Consider the following 23,431-nt stretch of genomic DNA (forward strand, 5'->3'; position numbering starts at 1 on the left):
CAAATTATGACTGTGAAAAGAAAACTGCTTGCGTATTAATATATAGATTGTAGAAATGCTTTTATAATCAATGACTTAGTTAAACATCAAGGCGTATTGATCAAAGACTTTGCACAACAGACAGAATCAGCTGACCAATTGATTTTGTGATGCAGATGACAGAAGAGCTGATCACATGATCACATTCAGACAGAGAGGAATTCTGTCAAATCAGAAGCAGAAGGTAAGGTACAGACAGGAAGCAGGAACAGGAACGTCAAGTCAAGTCCAACCAAGCCATCGCGTCACCAGCAGGAGCAGGAGCAAACTGATGTTAGGCTTACAACAAAGTTTTGAATCATTCAGAAATAGTTTACATTATAGTGCTATGAGTGTTATGCTATGAACATTGGAATAGAACTGTAAGCTAAACCTGCAACTTTCATCCACTACATAGATCTAGCCTACAAGACAAGATTACAAATAAACCTAATCTCATCTAACTTTCTCACTGGAATAATGGAATCACCACTAGAATCTTGCCTGCAGAGTTTGTAAGTGGAATTTTTTGTTTGTCTAAATTAGAGTAGATCTATAATAAGAACTAAATAAAAATACAAGGGATTAGGGAAAATATCTTATCTCTTTCTTGGGAAGGGTAGTTCCACACCTTAACTTAGTCTATGATTGGATAACATTTGTATTAGATATAAGTTAAATATCAATTGAAATCTCTCATTTGATAAATATCAATTTTCAGCTGCACGTTTGTATCTGTCCTACACTCATTCGAATAAAAAATATCTATATCCTAGGCTAGATTATTTCGTTTGCTACGCTTACATACTCACCTTTAGGTTGGAGCTCGTTCGCTGCGTTTACTTGCCTTCAGGTTTAGCTCGTTCGCTACGCTAACTCACCTCCAGGTTGTAGTTCGTTCGCTACGCTCACTCACCTCTTGGTTGCAAATTAGCTGTTATAAATTTTAAAAATAATAGTGCTGCACCCTGTTGGTTCCACCAGCTGTTAATTCCATTTAAAAAGTACTCATAAGGTTAACATGGGGAAACACCAGAGCCACTGGGGCGGAGCCGATTGGACGGATCACGAAATTGATGGTGTATTAAACCTATTCCATGAAATTCTATACGTATGCCTATGTAGGCCTACTAAGTTTCGTGGCAATCGGTCCAACGGTGTCCGAGCTCATAACGTTCAAACATACAAACTTCCTCTTTTATAAATATAGAAGATTTATAAAAATTTGAACGAGTGGTGTTTTTGGCCTCTGGGGACATCAAAATGAAAAAGTAATCGGTCCCGGGCCTAGGTCTTACCGTGCCACCTGCCGTAATAGTTACTTCACTATAGGGAAATTCGCTAAAACTATCATTATCACATTCGACCGCGTCCTTAGGTTAAGTACACTATGTACAGAAACTACCGACGTTTCGGCCACATAACAGTCAGCCATCTTCAGGGCGAGTGAGCACTATCACCCGATAGTGATAGTCGAACCCCGAAGACCAAGACTGTATATATATATATATATATATATAAGTGACGACTGTGGAAGCCTATCCATGAAGTTTACTTATTCTCCATAAGGATAACATAGGAATTTTAAATTTACAATATTTTGTAGATTTCTTTGTAACTATTAGGCACATAACAACGCTTCAATAAACTAAATTATTTGTTTTTTTTGAGCTCTACAAAATGGTTTGGATAGAAATTGCAAAATTTTATGTTTTTAAGGTAAAAAATGGGAAAACCTATTTTTACCCCATAAACCACCATAGTCTGATCATGGTGGTTCGCGAACTCGTTTGAATAAATGTAGGTTTACACATTTGTACCAAATTTAATCAAAATCGGATCATTTTTGCTCGAGTTATCATGCTAACGGACACATTTATATATATATGGATTTCAATGTATGGTGTTTTTGGCCTCTAGGGACGTCAAAATAATAAAGTAAATCAGTCCCGGGTCCAGGTCTTATGATGAGTAGGCCTACTACGGTAATAGCTTATTCCCTTCATGGGAAATTTGCTAAAAATACGCAAATTTTTAGCACTTTTTGCGATTTTCAAACGAGATTTTCAGGGTAATAGGCGTTTGCCCCAAAAGTGCCAAATGTAAAAATTGTTCAAAATAGGCCAAATAATGTGAATTTTTTTCTAAATTCTTTAGAAGCCCCTTTTTATAAAGTAAACAAATACCGATTGAAATTAAAAACATGTTTATTTCAGGTATTAAGTGGCCTTGTACCTCAACATGATTATCATAATGATGGCTGATCACCATGGAAAATATACTAAAAACCATGTAAATTGAATTTTGTTATCAGCCAATTGTGACAAATGTCTAGGACCTTAATGTGTCTGATACTGACAGAAGCAATCACACTTCTTAGCCTGTTTTGTACAGTTCCATGTTCATTGAAATTGCCTTAATTTTATTTTCAGAATGAAGGATGAAGATGTTACTGGATGCATGCTTGCTGATAAACATGGACTGTGTTTAGCAGGTATTGAAACTCATGTTATTTATAATACCACTTTGTCGCGGTATATTTAAAACCCCCTAAATACAACTAAATAAGTTATCTCATCTCTATCTTCCTGTTTATCACTCTACTTATGAACAATATTTTGATTTGACTTGATACAAGTTATTCACACTAAATGTTGTAGTGTCCATACTAACACTAAATTAGGGTAGCTGAGTGGTTACAGTGCTTTATTAGTAATCATCATTCATCAACCCTGAGAAAAGTGTGTGAGCCCTCAAGATGTCATCTACATTTTCAATGCTTGGTTCATTTTGCAGCATTTGTTTAAGCTATTAAAGAAAGTAATTTTACACTTAGCAAAGGATGCTGCCAGTGGTTCAAAATACTTTTTAGTTGCTTTAGAACAATTCTCATAAAATTGAAATACTTTACAGATTGACGTTTTTTTGTACTCTAGCAAATTTGGTTTTTTCTTGGTTACGGTGCCAGTGGCATTTTTAGACAGTAGACAATGTTCAGTGTGTACTGAAATAAAACTTTTAGGGAAAGGGGTCCAAACCCATATTTGTTGTGGATGAGCCGGCAATCAAACCCGTCCCACCCGCACTGTATTCTGGACCCAGAATTTACCCCTCCTGTTGACCTCTCCCACAGATAGGTAAACTTGTGACTTGCACACCAGGATTCAAACTGTTGATCCACAGTCCTATCTCCGACTGGAGACACAACAACTTATACCGCTCAGTAATTGATCAGACCTAACTGTCTATTGTGCTTTACTCAGTTCAAATAATTTAGGCGGTTTTAAGGGGAGAAATCTATGCCCTCCACTTAATAATCCTACCATTAAAATAATAGCTCAGCTATTTTTGATGTTTGCCAAAACATCGATAAGCTTCTGTACATATAATAAGTAAATAAACTAACATAACATATAAAATAGTGGTGGGGGAACTTTAACTCAATCCGCCAAAATTTTGTGAACGGAGTATAACAGCAAGATTGATCATCTAAAACCATTAATAGTAGAAGTGTAGTATATAAACTTGACTCTCAGGCTGTAACTCATGTCAGGTATATCTTCCAGCTTTGTGTTGAGTCAAGACTCCCATATACTGTCAGTAAAAAATTTGGTTATGTAACTAACTCTTATAACAGATTTATCAGCCTTAGAGCTGAAAACTGAATACCTACTTGGGCTTGTTTAAGATTTGCAGAAACAAACATTATCCCCCATCTGTTTTTAGTTGAGTTGAGTTAGACTTGCATGGATCGTCAGTTGAAATTTGGTTATGTTACTCTTGTATTACATTCATGTGCCTTTGAGCTCACAGAGCCTGATGAATGGTCTCATGGTTTACATTATATTGCAGCGGCAGGAAAGGCACACCCGGAGGCTACTGGCCTTGTAGCCGCAGTGGCTCATCAAGTGGCCAAGCTAGAACCCTCTCTCCCTCCACCTGTCATCCTGCTAGAGGCTGACAACAGGTATGCAACAACACAAGTCTTCAGCACTTTTATGAAGATGTTTCCCCTGTTGCCAATTTGTTGTAATTTAGTATCTGACAACCCAGTTGTAGGATGACAGAAACACTTTTTTTTCAATTAATAAATTTTGTAAACAAACAATTTATGCAGGTTATTTTGTGAAAGAGTAACTCAGATGATAGAGATGGGGATGTTTCAGAGTTTATATTGTAACCATTGTCAGCTTCATCTCAGTTCACTAGTAATACTTAAAAATTCTGTTCCTATTTAAGTGTCCTAACAGTGTAAGTGCCTGGTCAACTTATTTTATGTTACTTAGGCCTATTGTTTTACTACCACATCAAAAAAAAAATTGTATCGATGCAGCCCTTCAAATGAAAAAGAACAAAGAAGGACCACCTTAAGTCCAACCCTTTGAAGTATTAATTAAATAAAGACTAGGATTGCTTTCATAGCGATGAAAGCCAGTTGAGCGGAGAAATCATGTTTCATAGTTTTTAATAAAGCAATAAACAAAAATGTTAAGAGATATAATGCAAAATATAAATGTTCCCACATTCTGCCTTGCTAGCCTTTACTACTTCCTTCACCACTTCCAATGTTGTGGAACTGTTTCCCTCCCTTCCCATAGCATTTTTATTTTAGATACAATCATCTAACTGCCACGCCAAAAACGTTTCCTACACTCCGCACTTCTACCTATACTACTTCCATGTATTTACACACTTCCTACGTCGTGGACCTGTTTAAGTTTGCCATTTATGAGATGGATCCCTGAATGTGATTTACCGACAATTGTTTAAGATATAATGTTATTTGTTATAACCTTATTTAGCTACAAAAATCAAATCTGTTAAATACTATACCTAAAAAAGTATGTTTTATCTAAGAATGTACCTAGGTATTCGACCAGTGGTTGTTTCCAAATCGGGACTTAAATTTAAACCTAAGACTTTCTATGTGGTATTTGATCAGTTGTCATCGTCAAAGTTTTTTCCTTTGTACAGTAGAACCTCGCTAATTTGAATTTCAGACGAAAGACAATATATTTCGAATTATAGGTAGTTTGAAATATAGAGAGTTTGAATTATAGAGATCAGAATAAATAAAATTTGAATTATGGAGGTTCCAGTTTCAAGTGTAGAGAGTTTGAGAGAACGGAGACTAATGAAAACGTTGTGGAACATCAATAAGAGTGTCAGTTCATGTTTCAACAGGCATATTTGTTGTTCTAAATTCGAATTACAGAGGCGTACGGTGACACAGTTCAAATTGTAGAGGTTGACTTCGAATTTTGGAGGTAACAATTCAAATTATGGCAACAAAATTTGAATTTTAGAGGCTCAAGTATGTACAAATTCGAATTGTAGAGGCTACAATAATAGAAAAAATCACTTTGAATTATCGGTATATTATTTTTTTTATTTTAGAGGTTTTCTGAGGGTAATAGACAAACATTACTAATTATAGAGGTTTTTGAATTATCGAGGTTCGAATTAGTGAGGTTCTACTGTACTTTGTTTAGGTCGTGGCTTTATTTTAACATATGCTATGATTCTTTGTTTTGTTTACATTTACGTTGTTATTTTGTAACCATCGTGGCAACCCATAAGACCAATGTTGAAATTTAAAAAATTTAGTTACTTTGCAATTATATAGGCATTATCAAAAATTGAAATTGGTTATGTCCAAACCATCCAAACATTTGACAAAACAATATTGGTAAGTTTGGCTAAAATATGTTCAGCCGTTATTGAGATTAAGTAAGTGTTATATAGATTGCATTAAAGTTGATTCCAAAGAGCTTCGCTTCGCTCCGCTCAATTAATGTTTACCTTCCGGCGTTCCTGTTCACTACTAATTTGTGACGCATTGCGTCAACATGGTGACATCAGGAAACCACCGGAGCTTCGTCCAAATTAGCAGCAAACAGGAACGCCAGAAGGTAAACATTAATATTTGACGTTCCAGTATGCATTAACACGATGACTGCTGAAAACAACGTACAGGCGGGAGGCGCTCCCCAGTGGCGGGCGAAGTCCCGGCACGCAACCGAATCAGCGAACGCAATTGGCATTCAAACATTTCAGTCTGACGAATCACAAAAGAGCAGTGGTGACTGTGCTTCGTTACCCCGAGAGTGGATGTAGTTCACTGAAACACCCAAAGGTAAAGTGGATATATAACACCCAAAGGTAGCAGCACTGCACGGATCCGTATCCAGTGTCTTTGTAATGTGGGTTGAAGAGAAAAAATACCCGAAACCGGGACAAAAGCATTGCCAGGCAGGATTTTACGGGAAATTTTAGTACCAACCTACACCAAAGTAAAGCTCGCATTCTAAGCTGGCAGGCTGGCAACGATTATAACGTCTCTGTCTGAGGCTAAGCTCACACTGACTCAATATATTTCTGTTGGTCTGGTGCCGACTTTTGTCGGCGTGCGCCTCATTGAAGTGCTAGCGACGCCGACTAGAGCTAGCGTTAGCAGTCAACATGTTAAAGAAATCATGGGGTGAATCGGTTCAGCACAGGAATCAATTAACTGTACTGGTAAATATTAGTGGAGACAGGATAGGAATAGGCACCCAAGACATTGTAGTCCTGGTTTCACAGTCCGCTGCTTTTGGCTGAGCCACCGACTCGCCATATGGTTGAACAAATAACAATGGTTGGTTGAACTATACAAAGATAATGAGAATGAGGCCCTAAACTAAAAGTATCAAGATATATGGGTGGTTAAATAAATCGGAAATAAAATTACTTATTTATTTTTCAAGGAACATAACAGTACATAACAGATTGTGCTGATATTTTACATATAATTTTAAAAGGCATGACAATCGGAATGTGATATTTCTGGAGAATTTGATTGGTAGAGGTTTCAATGCATTAGTGAAAAAGTGCTGTTTCGGTTAAAAATTCTAAGCTAAAATTTTAGTTCTTTGAACTAGCATACTCTTATTCTTAATCAATAAATACCTCTGTAGACAAGCTCAATTATACTAAAGGTTCAATCATTGTTGCTTGTAACTTTTTTAGCCACACTATTTTGTTCTTTTTACAATAAATACAAAAATATATTACAAATAGATATGTGTTCATGTATCAACATAGTTTGGCAAAATAGATTAACTATATATACATCTTCAACAGAGTTCTGCTTACTTTAACAATTTTAAGAGGTAGGCCTACAATAGAATGGCTGACTATATAAACTAAAGACTAGTCCAAGCTAATGTACACATAGCACATCAAAATGAGAAATAAAAGTACCATACATTATATTTCTGATATCATTGGCTTTAAAAAACATGCACTTTTTAATCAGCTTTTAAAATTTTCCAAAAACTGTACATTTTACATTTAAGTTTAGCTAGCAGCAACATTTCCCCCTTGTTAACTTAAATGATTAAAAAGGCTTTAGTTTTATAAGAGTTAAACCTGTTAAATTCTTATATCCAACTTAAGTAGTTTTATTTTTCTAAAGCTTGACTTGGTGTATCATTACTTTAAATTAAAACAGAACAAATAAAACCAAAATTGTGATGAACAGTCTCGTTATGAATTTGTACAATTGAATTTAAAAAGTTGTTAAGCATGATACATTAATTTTGAATAGGTCTGTTGTCAGTTGTGCTGTATGATAAGTTATCATTTTACATAAATGCTGAGACATAACAACAGGCTATTGTTGTTTTGTAAAATTGTACACATGTTACACCTAAACTTTGGTCATTGCACTTTTACAAAATGAATTAACACTCACAACACTAGGCATAAAAACAAAATACACACGTAAACATCCCTGATATTACAATCACAAAAATGCAGAAACATGTAAACTTTAAAATCTAGACATCTAGGAGGCAGTATTTTACCTTAATATTGTAAAAATGTAAAACTATTAGGGTTAGTTTTGAGGCTGATTAAGTTTTTAATGGAAGATTTCAGAGATTTGTTGATTTGTTTGATGATTATAAGCTCAATGTTTATGTTAAGTTACTTTTTATTTTCACAAATTAAATGGTGGATTTTTCATTAATGCTTAATATAATTGATATTTCAACCAAATAAAAGAAATACCCCCACCACAGCGAACCTGCTGAATTTTCATTTACCAGGATAGATTCCAACTAAAATATTCCCCTAAAATTTTCAGATTAATTGCCTATTAAAATAACATTCATTTTAATGAGTACTTAGGGAAGGTAATAAGGTGTGTTTTTTTTTACTAAGAACATTGGTAGCTAATTATGAAATATACTATTTCGCCAAATTGTATTAAAGTTTATCCATAAACAAGCAACCTACAAACGTTTATTTATTCTCCATAAGAATAACATAGAGAATTTTTAATTTAAACATTTTTTAAATTTTCTCTGTAACTGTTAGGCATACAACAACGCTTCAATATACTAAATTATTTCTTTTTTAAGCTCTACAAAATGGTTTAGAAAGAAATTGTACTGTCGATACAATTTATATTGTCAAGACAATAAAGTATTTATTTATTTATTTTATAGAGTTAAACATGGAAAAACTGTTTCTACCCCATAAAACCTCCCATAAACCCCTATTCCTATAGTTCGATCATGCTGATTCGCGACCTCGTTCGAATAAATGTAAGTTTGTACCGAATTTCATCATAATCGAATCATTTTTGCTCGAGTTATCGCACTAACAGACACGAATATATATATATATATATAGGTATATGAATCTGAACGGATGGTGTTTTTGGCCACTGGGGACGTCAAAAACAAAAAAGTAAATCGGTTCGGGTCTTACCATGAGACCTAAGGTAATTTCCCTATATGGGAAATTCGCTAAAAAAATGTGTTTTCATATCTTTAAACTATAAAAATCTAAATTAAACTTAAACAGTCCAGAAAAGTATAATGTACACCTATAATTGAAAGACTAAGGTAGGTAAAATTATGTTGAACAATCATTTTAAAATAATAATTGTTTTGTTAAAAGTTGTTATTTTTAAAGAAAATTATTATCTGGTGTTGATATACAGACAGCCTATAATCCAGTAAACTATGTATTTTATGGCAAATTATATTACCTTCTTTAGTGCTGGGGGATTAGGCAAAATGTTAGCAGCAATTTACCATTTTAATCGATTAAAACAGTTGTTAGACTTTGTAAAGATACTGTTTATGAGCCTACTCAGTAAAGATCATTGAGTAAAAAACTAAAACCGTGCATGCTGTCGGGAGGGATAACACTTGTGAGAAAAGGAAGCGAGAGGAAAAGAGATTGAGAGAGCAAAAGGAGTATGGTTGGTGCACATATTCAACTGCCTGCATGCCATAAACTCAACCATTCAAGAAAGCATTTTTGCTCAGGAATTGATTCAGGTTGGACTAAATCATTAAATTAGCTAGGTTACAGATTCTTAAGCTGGCTGGGATCAGATGAGATTACAAGAAGAAAGTTTGGGACAACAAATGTGAAGATATGATCTAATCTTGTGTATGAGTTGCTATAAAAGGCTACGTTACTTCTAGAAGGATGTGGGCACAAGTTTTTTACCACGGATTGTAGTTTATCACTGGCTTGGTAATCTGTATCATTCAGCTACCGGAACTTCACCGAGCATAAAAACTTAAGCTCTCTTGTATTCAAAATACTAAATTAAGCTCACTGGGTTAAAATATTGTTATATTAAATTTTAAACTTAAAGATTGATATTTATATGTCAAAATTTGTTTAAGGACATTAAAATAACTTAATCCAGCTATAGAAAAGTGTCTCAGAAAGGTATACAACTTTAAATTTCAATAAAACTAGTTGAGCTAAAAATCTGAATTTTACAGTATAACTGGATAAAGGGAGATTGTTAGTTATTGTTTTAAAATATACAAGGTAACACGATGATAAACACAACATAAACTCAAATAACGATATGATTATTTGTAAAACAGAACTATTAATCAAAATCAGCGGACCAAGTTATAAAAGGAAAAATGAACATCTAATAAATATCCTTGACTCCAGCCCAGGAACAAAAAGAGCTAATTTAGCCCTGCAACCTAAAGGATTAAAAACAGCCTTTTTGGCTGCAGTATGGGAAAAAATTTAATACTTTTAACCTATAACCGGTTTGTTTCAGGAAATGTTTGATCCAGCAAAGCTCAACTCTCACAGCCGCCATTTTCAAGAACAATGTCACAGCTTGAACTTTCTGTACACTATATACAGCATATTACACTTTTGTAAATAAAACTTTGATTAAATGTTGTGTGATCAATCCACTTTGAGTGACTGTCTGCGCCACCGGTCGACCCCGAAGGTCACGAGATCACGCTCTTCAAAAAGCCAAGTGAGACAAGTAACTGCAAGACACGTTGCACCCACCAGGAAATGAGCCAGTTTGGACGTCTCATAGAAATATACCTATGGACACGTTTTGTCAAATCACATTCTACTTATGACAAGTTCGGTACCAAATATGAACATAGAATAGAATATTTTCAATACGTACATATTTTTAGTACGTATCTCAAATGAAAGCTTTTATTTCTAGGAGTATTTTAAGACCAAGGACATATAAAATAACTAAAATATAAATGGAGTTACGTATCTTTGATTGCGGATAAGTCCCAAAATAATTATAATTATTGTTGATTTGTGATTCAGCTGCGTGCTTCAGGTATGTCCGATCTTAATAATTAATATCTCAAATGAAAGCTGGTATTTCACTGAAGGTTCTTAGGTTCTTAGATGGCAAATTTGTGCGTGCATACCTTTCATTTTAGACTAAAATGATGAAAATCGGTCGGGTAGAAGAGCCGAATTGACTCAGAAAATAAAAACCAACACTTTTAGGGAATAAGCTATTTAATAATATAGATTCTTAACAAAAATCATATGGTTCAAATTGAAGCATTGAAATTAAACTAGTGGGCAAATAGTAAACTAATTAGGAACAAGCGAAAATCAGCTTGCTCTCAATTTAGATCTTAGGAACCAATAATTTTCATTGACATCAGCTGTCATAGAAAATCTCTACTTCCTAAACGATGGTAGTTTTTTTTATTGTACTGGGATCATTATAGATGATAACTTTCAATTTGGAAAACATATAATTAAATACCCCCGCCGAAGCAAACCTGCAGACTAAGAGAATTTTCATCTACTTGGCTGGGGTTCCACAAAATTATTCCCTTAAAATTGTCAGATCTATTTCCTATTTAAATATTCTTAATTATAAAGAGTACTTAGGTCTGCTGATACAGGGAAGACAATAAGGTGTGTTTTTTTTTAATTAAAATATTGAAAGCTTATGTATGAAGTAAAAATTTCCAAATTTCATTAAAATACGCCCATAGACAAGCAAACTATAATAGGTTATTTATTCTCTATAATAAGAATAAGATGGTAATTTAAAATTTACACATTATTGGAATTTTCTCGATTACCGTTAGGCATACAACAACGCTTCAATATACTAAATTATTTATTTTGATGAGCACTACAAAATAATTTAGAAAGAAATTTAATTTTTTCTTTTTTTAGGGTGAAAATGGGAAAACCCCATTATTTCCCCATAATCCCCTGTTCTGATAGTCTGATCCTGCTGGTTTGCGAACTCGTTCGAATAAATGTAGGTTTACACGTGTATACCAAATTTCATCAAAATCGGAAATTTTTGCTTGAGTTATCATGCTAACGGACACATATATATATATATGAATTTGAACCGGTTGTGTTTTTGGCCCCTGGCGACCTCAAAACGAAAAAGTAAATCGGTCCCGGGTCTAGGTATTACCATGAGACCTATGGTAATAGCTACTTCCCTATAGGGAAATTCGCTAAAAAGTGTTTGGCGTACGTGAAAATCTAAAATACAGAAGAAAAATGTTCCAAACGCTATGTAAACAATGTTTCTACAAATAGTTTATTCTAATTGCAACCTGTAAAAATTTAGTATCAGAACTAAGCAGTCTTTATTGCTGTGGGACAATATAAGTACTGTGAAGCATGTGTCATGTTGAATAAAAAAGACACAATTTTATTAATTAATTAAAAATATGTTAACGTTACCTCAGAAGCCATAGTAATGAGAGCTGAAGACAGTGCACTTATCAGGAACTTACGTCCAGGTACGAGGCCGTCCAGTGGTGTGAACACTGTGCCTTGATAGCGCCGGCGTATAAACAGCACACTGAAAAAGTTAAAAATTAAATGATTTCAATAGGCAATTATTTAGTTATGATATATTTCCATCCTAATAAAACAAATACAGTAATAGATACGAGTGAAATAAAAATACGGACAATTGATGCAACATGCATGACAATAAACCTAATGTTTGCTTACAGTAATATTTCATGGTGGAAGGAAAATACGTAGGTGTGCTATTCCCGTCACATGCTGATGTCACCCAGATTGCAAACAAAATACCCCCGCCGCAGCAAACCTGCCGACTAAGCGAATTTCCATTTGTCTGAATTGATTTTCAGTTAAATATATTTTAATAACATTAGGTTTAACGAGTACCTAGGTTTGCTGCTACAAGGAAACTAATAAAGTGTGTTTTTGAGTAAAATATTGATAGCTTAGTACAAAATAAATAAATTTGCCAAGTTTGATCAAAATATATCCATAAACAAGCAAACTACACAACATTTGACAATATTCTCCATAAGAATAGCATGGGAATTTTAAATTTACAATTTTTTTAATTTTCTCCGTTACTAATAATCGAACAAAAATACTTTTATATACTAAATTATTTTTTTTTTTAAGCTCTTTAAAAAGGTTTAAAGAGAAATCGGACAAAAATTACACAAGTTATCGCGTTCACGGACGTGTATATATATATATATATAAATAAATATATATACATATATAAAAATTTGCGCTAAAATCACCTGATTGTATTGCCATAATAAGTATATATTTGTTTTGATTTGATTGTTATTGTTTATATATTTTTTTCTAAATGGTGAAATGGTGTTTGCAATCTGAGTGACGTCAGCATAAATCTTTTTTTTTTTACTTTATTTAATTTACAATCTGTTCAACTTGAACAATAAGCAAATGATATAAATAGTAATACAACAATAACTTGAAGAACATGAGCTAGTGATTGACCACTGTCAACAATAGCTAACAAAGAGAATTATGATAACACTTAGCCGAATCTGAATGGTAGGTCCAATATCGTATGTAGCTTCAGTCTGTAAATGGTGTTGTGATTGTCCAATAAATTAAGTGCAAGATGATTTGAATGATTTTCCAATTTGATAATGTATTTTTCACTAGATTTTGTAATTTCTTCTTTGACTGTTCGAATTTGAAGATCATTATGAAGTGTTCTGTTGGTAACAAACCAAGGTGCAATTTGCGTTGACAATTTTACGTAATAATTTTGATTGGTAACGTTGAATAATTTCAATATTTGAGGTACTTGCTGATCCCCAAAGCTGAATACCATAAGTCCAAATTGGTTTTAGAACTGTGTTGTACAGTAACAATTTATTTTGTGTACTAAGTTTTGATTTAGATCCAAGAAGCAAATTAAGTTTAGTTGTTTTTAAATTTAGATGTTGTCTAAATCATAAATCTTTATTGGTCATTAAATAACAGATGTTACAATAGACCTCGTTAACAAAAAAAGGTGCCAAAAAGGGCCATAGATTCTAGATAGTATAACAAGGAATCTTCATATGATGGGGATAGCTAGCAAACCTATGTATTTTCCTTCCACCAAGGTAATAAATTATCTCTTTTGTAAGACCTGTACTGCACAGTCAACCAGGAATTGTTTTGTTAAGTATATTTGTTTTACAACAAACAACAAACAATGCTAGAAGTTTGTAGAATGCCGTAAATTTGAACTAAACGGACAACCAAGTCATACATGACAGCTATTCAAAGATGCATAAATTTGCATTGCTACAGAATAAGTAAGTTATCTCCTCAGGGAGGTGCCCGCTAGAAGTCGGAAGAAAATCATAAACGTATGCATAGGTCGATATGCACATCAAATTTAAGGTCTTAATTAGTAGAACACAATGCCACAAATTTGAGCTCAAAATAATAACTGAGTAATAAGTTGCAGCCGTTCAAAGATTCAAAATATATTTTAACGACTGCAATTTTTGACTCGGTTGTCCGTTTGAGTTCAAATTTGCGGGATTGTATTTTACTAGTAAAGACCTTTAATTTGATGTGCATACCAACCTATGCTTACATTAATATTTTCTTCTTAGTCTACTCCTTGTGGGCCGTCCCCCTGGAGGGGAGGAAAAATTGATAGTTAATTAAAAAGGTAGGTTTTTATGTTAAATATCTAGATACAAAATTGTACCACCGTATATGTTTTTGTTGGTTAAAAAAATATTAAGCCGATCCGGGACTTTTTTAACATACTGTTTATTGAACAGTATAATATAGTATTTGATAAAAAAAAAAAAAAAACAACCTAGATATGGATTTAAATATAATAACCTTTCTTGAAGGTCATACTTTTATGAGTAATTTGGCATTTATTTTAATACTCTATCTAAAATGGTTCTCGAGTTAAAGCGTTTAGGTAAACGGCATCCCCCCCTCCCTCCAGGGATGTTGACAATATGCGTTTTCATGATCACTATAGTGCCTATAACAACAATCAGAAATAAAATTGCATCAGGCTTTTCATGCATACTCAACCCCTTCAGATCCTGGAAACTATATACTGTGACATTGCCTAACCAATAACCATAGAGGTTTATTGAAATATAGTACTTTGACATTGACTAACCATAGAGGTTATTGATGTCGTAATATACAGTAGGCTACAGTGACATTGCCTAACCAACCATAGAGGTTATTGTCGTCCTCATAGTTATAAGTGTCAAATGGTTCCTATCCTATTCCATCTTGCTCTTTTAATCACCATAAGCCCATTTGTAATTATTTTTGGGACTCGAGATTCAAAGATTCGAGATTTTATTTTTTAGGATTCGGATTCGAGACTAAAAATTCCTGAATTCGACCATCACTAAAACTGATTATCTGAAACCCTTTAACGGTTACAAATTAATACCAAAGACCTCATGAATTCATCTAAAAAAAAAGAAAGAAATATTTTGTATTTAAGTTTAAAATTATAGTACATATATTTAGATTGTGTTAGTAGTCCGGTAAATAGGTGTTTACCATATGATTACAGTAGACACATTTTAGATGAGTGAACATGTCTAAAAGTTCACCATACTACTCTAAACTCATCTAACAATAAAAAACTGTACAAATCTGTTATATATTCCCTCCGACTAAAGGAATTGACAATCACTAACCGTAACATCTTGTGTAATGAACCTCATTTGATAGAGCAGGCGGCAAACAGCTGTTTTCCGGACTAAATTCATGTCTGGAAAGTCCATTAAAACAGTGTAGTGTGCAAAAGAATCTTTATGACATACCTGTGTATTATGCGAGCCAGCATGTTGCAACAGTTGGCCAGTATGAAACCAACACTTCCACACAGTCTAGTAAACACCCAAGATACCAACATGAAGCCTACAGACAAACCGGCCATCACTCTATTGTACCTGCAACATCAATAAATCTGACTGGGTTGACCTTGTAGACCTTGGATATGTAACGGGTGGTCCATAAATAACGGATGGTATTGAAAGAGATACTACTCAGCTGTTGTCATGAGTAACATTTTGATTGTTGCAATACACAACATCACATACTGTAGGCGAGAGTTAAGAAGTCCCTTGAGTCCTGATGTATTAAAAAATTCAGGCGCTTGCTACTCGATGGCTCGGCGCGTCGGGTGGGTCGCTCATATCATGTCCTACGCGGCAATCAGGGCTCACATTGATTGCATACAAACCAAAATAGGCAACTGTGATTTTAATTTATTTTTAATAACTTAATTAATATTTCAGAAGTACAATACAAATTTATGTACGCCAAAACTACCTCCAAACTGTCTAACTGACCACCCGATAAATACTTTAAGACCATTCATACTCGAGAGTAGGGTCGACTTTCTCTCACATCATCATTAGATAGCCTAAAGAACGTAGCTAGTGACAGACTTAACACTTGCTTGGCTGCAACTGGAACTCGTTTGAGACCTCAATTTAAGCACAACTCTACAAAAAGATTAGTCCCCTCAATAAAAGATATTCTATATAATTTGGACGTACCTGTCTAAATGAGCCGTGTCCATTGTGGCAAGTGCGTAACATTCTGTAGTGCCGTTGATAGCTAGCAGAAGTATGGCGAGACTGTGTACCTTGAGTAGCAGTGGGGCCAACCCAGCCGCAAGTGATGTACCTCCGTACAGCAGTAGTACCAACCTGGCATATGCTTGACCGAAGCACAGAGCTACCAGCCCAAGACTAACAACTGTACGTAGCAACCTCTGCAACACCTGTGATGCCTCCTTCATCTGGTACTAAAAAGAGAGAGTAAACTATCATTAATAAGGACTTTGCTTAACTACTCAGCAGTTTGTAGGTTAAAGATTGTGGTCAAGGATGTAACATAGAGCACATGGGCCTGGGTTACAGAATTTTGTGAGAGGTTTGAACTTCGCAGCCTTGACTGAATGGTAAAGAGGATCATTTGGTACAAGAAACAGATAATACAAGTTTTGTGTTTCTGGTGCCAGATTTGGACCCCTGATCATTCAGGTAAGCCTGGCTATCCTCACAAACAAATCCTAAGTTAGCAATGTATCTATCTCTGTAAATTAAGCATTTTTGGTGCAGAGTTTACAGTGAATATGAGTAACTTTTTCATTTATCATTTCATTTTTTATTAATTTATTATTTATTAATTCATTTTCATTTTTCATTTACCTTTATAAAAATGTATAACACCTTGGGTATATATAGCATATATAGCACGGCAAACTAAGGTCCGTCTCGTAGGCCTACAACAATCACTGAATGTCAGAACCGTCAATTTTGGACATGATGCTAACAAAATACAACCTTTTATGAACACTATTTCACACAATTCAGTAATATTTATGCATAATAAAATGCATGAAGATTACTGTTATACACACACACAATCTTCACGAACACTAACACTACGAACTAATAACGTATTTTTAGTAATAAATCGCGGATAACTTAGTACTTACACATAAAACTTAGTCATTAAACATCTAAGAATAAACAAAACTTACAGGGTTTTGATCATCAATAGGCTTATCCCTGTTCACCAGTTGCGAGAAGTAAAAGTAGGCACTTTCCTCAATCGGACGGAATAAAAACCTTGCTGCCAGAGATCCAAGGTTGTTGACAACATCAAACACTCCTTGCTCGTAGAATGTCAAAACGGAGAACAATGTCATCACGTATCGTTCCCCCTCCGTCAAAATCTGCTTTAGAATCCCTTGTTTGAAAAAACTCCATGTCAGGACACACAGTTTCCAGTCCACTGCTGGCTAAAACAGAGAGAAATAAAGTTGTTTGTTTTGTGGTTATGTTTATAGACTTGCTATTTAGTATTCAACCAGCAGTAGGCTGCATCCCTAGTCCCCTCAATAAAAGATATTCTATATAATTTGGAGGCAACCTATGCCTCTTGATCCAAGTGACATAGAGGCAATGAACTTTACAAGACCCCTATATATATATACTGTTAGGCCTACATATTCTGTTATATGGTAGTGAAACATGGGTATTGTCCAAGAAAAATGAAAATCAACCTATGGTGTTTGAAAATAAAGTTCTAAGAAAAATATTTGGATCAGTGCAGAGATCTAAGCAATGGTTAAAGGAAGAAGGTTAAGTTGGATAGGGCATGTGCTAAGAGGAGAGAAAGGAACAAGACTGTATGAAGTTTGGAGAGCTACTCCTGGAGGTAAACGTCCATTGAGAAGGCCGAAATTGAGATGGACTGATTGTTGTAATATTCACATCAGTGCTAGGTAGCCGAATGATTAAAGTGCTTGCTTAACAGTGGTATCATGGCGATTTTTGCAGTTAGTGGAACGGTGCACCTGGCCCAGAACTGTGGTATAGGACCCCTCGTAGTTTGCCAGATTTTGGCAATATTTAGGTTATGTTGTATTCATTCTTAGGCCTACGTTAACAACATTTATATTACATACATATAATTCTTTTTAGTTGTTTTTTTTGTACAACATTGTTGTGTATGCACGTAAAAATATTTCTCTATTTGGGAGAAGGATCCTTACATGCTAAGCCTACTGACAAAAATTACATGGTTAAATAGGCCCTATCGGCATGTCATATATATATATATATATATATATATATATATATGGTACATAGTCCAGTACAGTTTCTACTAATCGTTTCTTCGCTGTCCTTTGAAGAGTGGTCAATAATAGTTTACAAACCTGGTTTTCAAGTCTGCGAGGAAGGAACTCGCTCATGTGTGTGAATGGAAAATCGTCCTCTGATGATGTAGGTCGCTGCAAGTGACGAGGGGAACCAATGGCCGCCTGTGGTCTGGATCTTCTCTCCTCAAGATACCTGAAGAATAATTACAGCAAAGAGTTTGAATAACATCCTGTATCATTGATTTTTGGATACTAAAGTACAGTCCACTCTTGGTAATTCAAACACTTGATAATTCAAAACTTTCGATAATTCAAAATGAAGGCTCAGTCCCTAGAGAATCTCTCAATATTTCAAATTTTTACCATGCATTTTGATACACTCGGTATTTCAAAGTCCAAATAGAGGGCAGGTCAATTTGTAACACGCAGTAATTCGAAGTTTCGTCGGAAAAACACTCTATAATTCGAAGTAACTCAGTAATTCGAAGTTTTGTCGGTTAACACTCTATAATTCGAAGTCATGCTTTAATTCGAAGTTTCGTCGAAAAAACACTCTATAAATCAAAGTCACGCAGTAATTCGAAGTTTAGTCGGCAAACCACTCTATAATTCGAAGTGATCTCTCCCTGTTATATCAGGAAACTATACAGTACAGTACATCCTATTCCCATGGTAGGCTAGTGTTGGACGTTTTGATGTTTGTTTAGTAGTTAGTTCGCTGACTTGTTTTTCAAAGTTGGCAATCCGATCTCTAGATTGCGCGTCATCTCCTTGAGCACAAACGTAGTTGTCGACAGCTGATAGTTCAGCTATTGGCGAAATATATACTGTAGCGTTAAATAACAGATTTCTTGAACTGAAAAATAAGCCGTTGATTGTTTAAAAGTGTACTAAAATACGGTATGATGTTTTATTGTAACGTGCTGTACCTTTGTATGTATTAAACAAATGAACTCTCTGTAATTCGAATGGTTTATTTTTCTCCCGATAAATCGAACTCTTGATAATTCAAAACTCTTGATAATTCAAATTTATATGCTTGGCCCACCAATTTCGAATTATCAAGAGTCTACTGTATACAATACAACCCGTCTATATGGATGAGTAAGAGTTGCAGCCAATTTTATATTAAAGAAGAACATTATTTATATGAGTTTGTTAGCAAGATAACTTGAGCAAAACTCATCCAATTTTGATAGAATATGGTACAAACAAGTAAACCTACATTTATTCTAACGACTTTGTGAACCAGCATGATCAGACTAGGCTATAAGAATGGGGTTTTATGGAATGAAAATCGGTTTTTCTCTTTTTTGAGCCTACAAACATAGAATATCCCATTTGCATACTGTATACAGGATTTGACTTAAATTTAGGAGAGCAGTGTTTTTCGACACGTGATCACTGGTCTCAAATCTTTACCACGAGAACAGTCGTTTCAGTACCGCCCACTTCCTGCCGATCTAGTCCTGTTAAACCGATGTGCTGATAAAGATTGTTCGGATAATGAGATGTCACTTCTACAGAGTCTGGTCCAGTTAAAACGATGTCCGGTTAAAAGGTATCTGGATAAGAGGGAGTCTACTGTAGTTGGAATCTGATCAGTCAAATGGAAATTTTCTTAGTCTGCAGGTCTGCTGCAGAAGGGATATTTGTTACTCTGATAGTTGATGTGATTAAAAAAATGTTTGAATTTGGCTTAATCAAAAAGTTGGCGTATTCTAGAGAAATAAAGTGACATAGTGAGAAATCAGTGGCTCAAGTCAACTATGTTAATTTTAGCATATTTCTCTTTTAGGGAATAAGCTATAGGTACCATAGATGGCATTGCAAGTCCTAGAACAATGTTTTGTTGGTTCTCTTTTTTATTGCTTTGTAGTAAGAGATGTGATCACGGGAGATGATAGCCTATGCCTACAAGTATAGCCACAGATGAAACATACCCCCTAGTAGATTTCTCATCCTTATGGTTCAGCTGAAGACAACTTTATTGTTAGTTCCGTCTGGTGGACTGTAGAGGTCGTGTTTTGTTTACAATTTCAGTTATTTTAACCAAATAAAACAATCTAATCATAAACAATAACTCGTCCCCTAGTTGTATAACCAAACATTAAAGCACAAATCATTAAATGAACCCTAAAATAATAGAAACAAAATTTCGTCGACCGATCAGTGTCACCAGACATAAACTAGACATGATAAACAAGCTTCAAAATTTACAATGGGATAAGAAGTGTACTTGTGTTGATTAGTCTATGGGATAGCTGTTAAAAATTAGCAAAGTTTTCTTAATATTCTTTAAATTTAGAAACTATGCTCACCTGGCAAAGTAAAGATAGTAGCAGGTTGTGTATACCACCACTGCTGCTATCTGTGCAGCGGAAAACGCAACTACGGCTCCCTCCGGCCACCATAGGACCAGAACAGTAAAAACGGTTGTGCGAACAATAACATTTACTGTGTCCATCAGCACCTAGTAAGTAACAAACGTTAACAGTCTATCTGAAGTAGACAGCACTGCAGATTAACCCTACGAGCCCCAGGGACTATTTATTCCATTAAATTCAATATTTCTTTGTTCATTAAAGCACCTAAGTACATGAATAGTGTCATTCTTACATGACCTTACATTACAATGTTCTTACATTCAATAAATACAAAGATCTTAAAATCTAACATAAGTTTACACAAATTAAAAATTAACGCTCCTTCTAAAATTCTACAGTTCATCAAGGGAATACAATACCGGTACCTTGTTGATGAGAAATGTTTTAATACCCCTCTTAAATCCTACTATGCTTTTTGCCGATTTTATTTTGTTTGGAATTTTGTTGTAAACTTTGAAGTCGGTATAACTTGGTTTCTTACTGTAAAGTTCTAATCTGTGACGGTTTAAAGCCAGTGGCAGATCCAGAGGGGGCGAAGGGGGTGACCGCCCCCCCCCTCGGGCATACATATACATATTTTTATCTATTTTTACTGCATATATATTTTTACTGCATGTAATACAGTAGTGCATACAAATTGAGTAAAATAATTTGTCACACTAACTTTGGACAAAGAAATGGTATAAAACTGCCATTTTTGAGACTTAGTTTACACACATTTTACAGGGGGGGGGTACCCCGAACCCCCCAGATCGCACCCCCTGCGTACCGACTGCCCTTCAGTTCCCTGCCTTAGGTTCACTGCCCTTTAGTTCAGTCGATAGTTGAGTAGTGTCCGTCGTGCGTATTATGGCAGGCCGCGCATCTTTCTGTAATTTAATGTATTTGTGCGTGTAAAATGTTTTATTTTGACGACGACATCATGTTCCAATAGTTTTATGTTAGACGACAAGGCTTGAAAATGAAATGTCAGTTTCAAAACTAGTCGCTTGTAAGACTATTCAAGGATTGATGACATAAGGTACGTAAACCTATTCTATACTGGCAAAATTTTTTAAGATATTTTGTTTTCCGTAAACTGAACTTTGTTGTAGTCCTCTAAATGTCCAATTGAATGCAAGAAAATTCATTTTTTGGACTAAATTCTGATTATAAAGTGTATATTAGAAATGGGACCTCTTGTCGTTATGGCGAAATAACATTGAGCGACAAGAGGTACCTTTTCTCAGACTGTGCCTGCTAACAAAATGATTTATTTCGACCTTTTACATCTTAGATTCGATATTTTAACCAATACTGTCCTGTTTTATGTTAAAAGAGGTATAACAATCAATAAAAGAGCAAATTTTGATATTTTCAACCTTAATCACTTATATCGGCTGTACTGAAAGTTTTGTATCGCGTACATGAGGTACCTTTTAAACTTCCACATCACAGATATTCTTTAGAATAAATTGGATATGTCCATGTTTTATACAATAGAAAAAATGAAAAAGGGCTTGCCCATCTTCACACAAAATCATTGTAAGCCAATTTTCCAGCAAGAACCTGGTTAAACAACAGTTTTAAATTGAATAATGTTCATGTCCCTAATTACAAGGGGTAGCTTATTAAATAATCTTATTGATAGCACAGATGGCTTTTTCATTGATTTGCTTAGCCTAACAAAAGGCAATTGTAAGCCATATCTTATTCTAGTTTTGCACGTCATTATTATGAATAAAATCTTGTTGATTTGAAGACAAACAGGTTTTGCAGAACAAAGGCAGAGTAAAAAATAAAAATTTTCAAATGAACAAACGATGGTTTACAGTGAGTTTTTTAGTGAACTCCTACAATTAATTGGACAGCACATTTTTGTAGGATACAAACATCTTTTAATGCCGAGGCACTGCCCCAGACGATCAAGCCATAAGTAATCTTAGCATGAAATAATCTAAAATAGGCTGTTCTAACTACATTTTGTGATTTAGCATAGGCCTTATGAATTGACACACATTGTATTAGCCTTCTTAAATACATTTTTTTACTTACCCTAAACCTAACAAAGAGGAAGGCTTGAGATACAAGATACAACGGCTCGACACACATCTCGATGACACAGCTGATGGCGATTGCGTACACTCCTATGGTGTAGTGGCGGGTGATCTTAGGGTCGGGTAGTTCTAGTACGTTGAGCCACACCCAGCCAAACAACACGCACATGACGCTGCATAGTGGGACCCTGGAAACAGACGTACATATCTTACCTCACGGGGGAATGGTAGCAAATGGTTTATAACAAATATTTTATTAAACTTGGCTGTTAATAGGTACAAATTAAGCTTAGGACCAAAAAAGGGTCATCAAAATATTTATCCAGGGAATACTATGCCCTATTCTCAAGGTATTGCACTAGTCTTCCAAACGTGCTTCTCCTATATAATCTGAAGAGTTAGGGCGAATTAGTGTACATCAAAAACTGATTTTGTATTTAATTGCTTCTTTCTGACCATAGGCTAATGACTACCAGTACTCAACTTTTTGATGGTATGAAAATGGACTCAGCTTTCCTTGATCATTAGGCTTTCCATAAATTGTTCTGGCTAACGGGTCTTTGTCAGTAACAAAGCTACAAAGGCATCTGACTTCATTCTAAACTCATCCTTAATTCATATTTGTGTTTAAAAACGCACCTAGGAGGCTTCCTCATCTCAATTAATAAGTAACTAGTGTACCTGTAGCTTGAATTCGAGCAATTGCTAAGTATTACAGGCGTTATTTTAAAACGATT

At 34.8% G+C, this 23,431-nt stretch overlaps 2 protein-coding genes across 2 annotated transcripts in view; one reads left to right on the plus strand and one right to left on the minus strand.

Annotated features, from left to right (window-relative positions):
- Positions 1-202: 202 nt before the first annotated feature.
- Positions 203-10,232, plus strand: LOC128994140 (uncharacterized). The gene is made up of 4 exons (XM_054418441.1): positions 203-533; positions 2,451-2,512; positions 3,871-3,985; positions 10,109-10,232. The coding sequence occupies exons 1-4, from the start codon at positions 499-501 to the stop codon at positions 10,173-10,175; spliced, it is 279 nt and encodes a 92-aa protein (XP_054274416.1). The 5' UTR covers positions 203-498; the 3' UTR covers positions 10,176-10,232.
- LOC128994139 (protein RFT1 homolog) overlaps positions 6,740-23,431 on the minus strand; it is a 31,703-nt gene continuing 15,011 nt past the window's right edge. Inside the window, exons 3-10 of the mRNA XM_054418440.1 lie at positions 22,693-22,882; positions 20,593-20,744; positions 18,329-18,464; positions 17,147-17,407; positions 16,155-16,405; positions 15,414-15,542; positions 12,043-12,163; positions 6,740-10,392 (exon numbers count right to left, since the gene is read on the minus strand). Coding sequence (XP_054274415.1) covers positions 10,243-10,392; positions 12,043-12,163; positions 15,414-15,542; positions 16,155-16,405; positions 17,147-17,407; positions 18,329-18,464; positions 20,593-20,744; positions 22,693-22,882 — 1,390 coding nt within the window. The 3' untranslated portion in view covers positions 6,740-10,242. The remainder of the gene's footprint in view (positions 10,393-12,042; positions 12,164-15,413; positions 15,543-16,154; positions 16,406-17,146; positions 17,408-18,328; positions 18,465-20,592; positions 20,745-22,692; positions 22,883-23,431) is intronic.

This window comes from Macrosteles quadrilineatus, unplaced genomic scaffold, assembly GCF_028750875.1.
Source record: "Macrosteles quadrilineatus isolate MER2022 unplaced genomic scaffold, UCM_ALF_1.0 Scaffold_5__1_contigs__length_97177068, whole genome shotgun sequence".
Taxonomy (NCBI): domain Eukaryota; kingdom Metazoa; phylum Arthropoda; class Insecta; order Hemiptera; family Cicadellidae; genus Macrosteles; species Macrosteles quadrilineatus.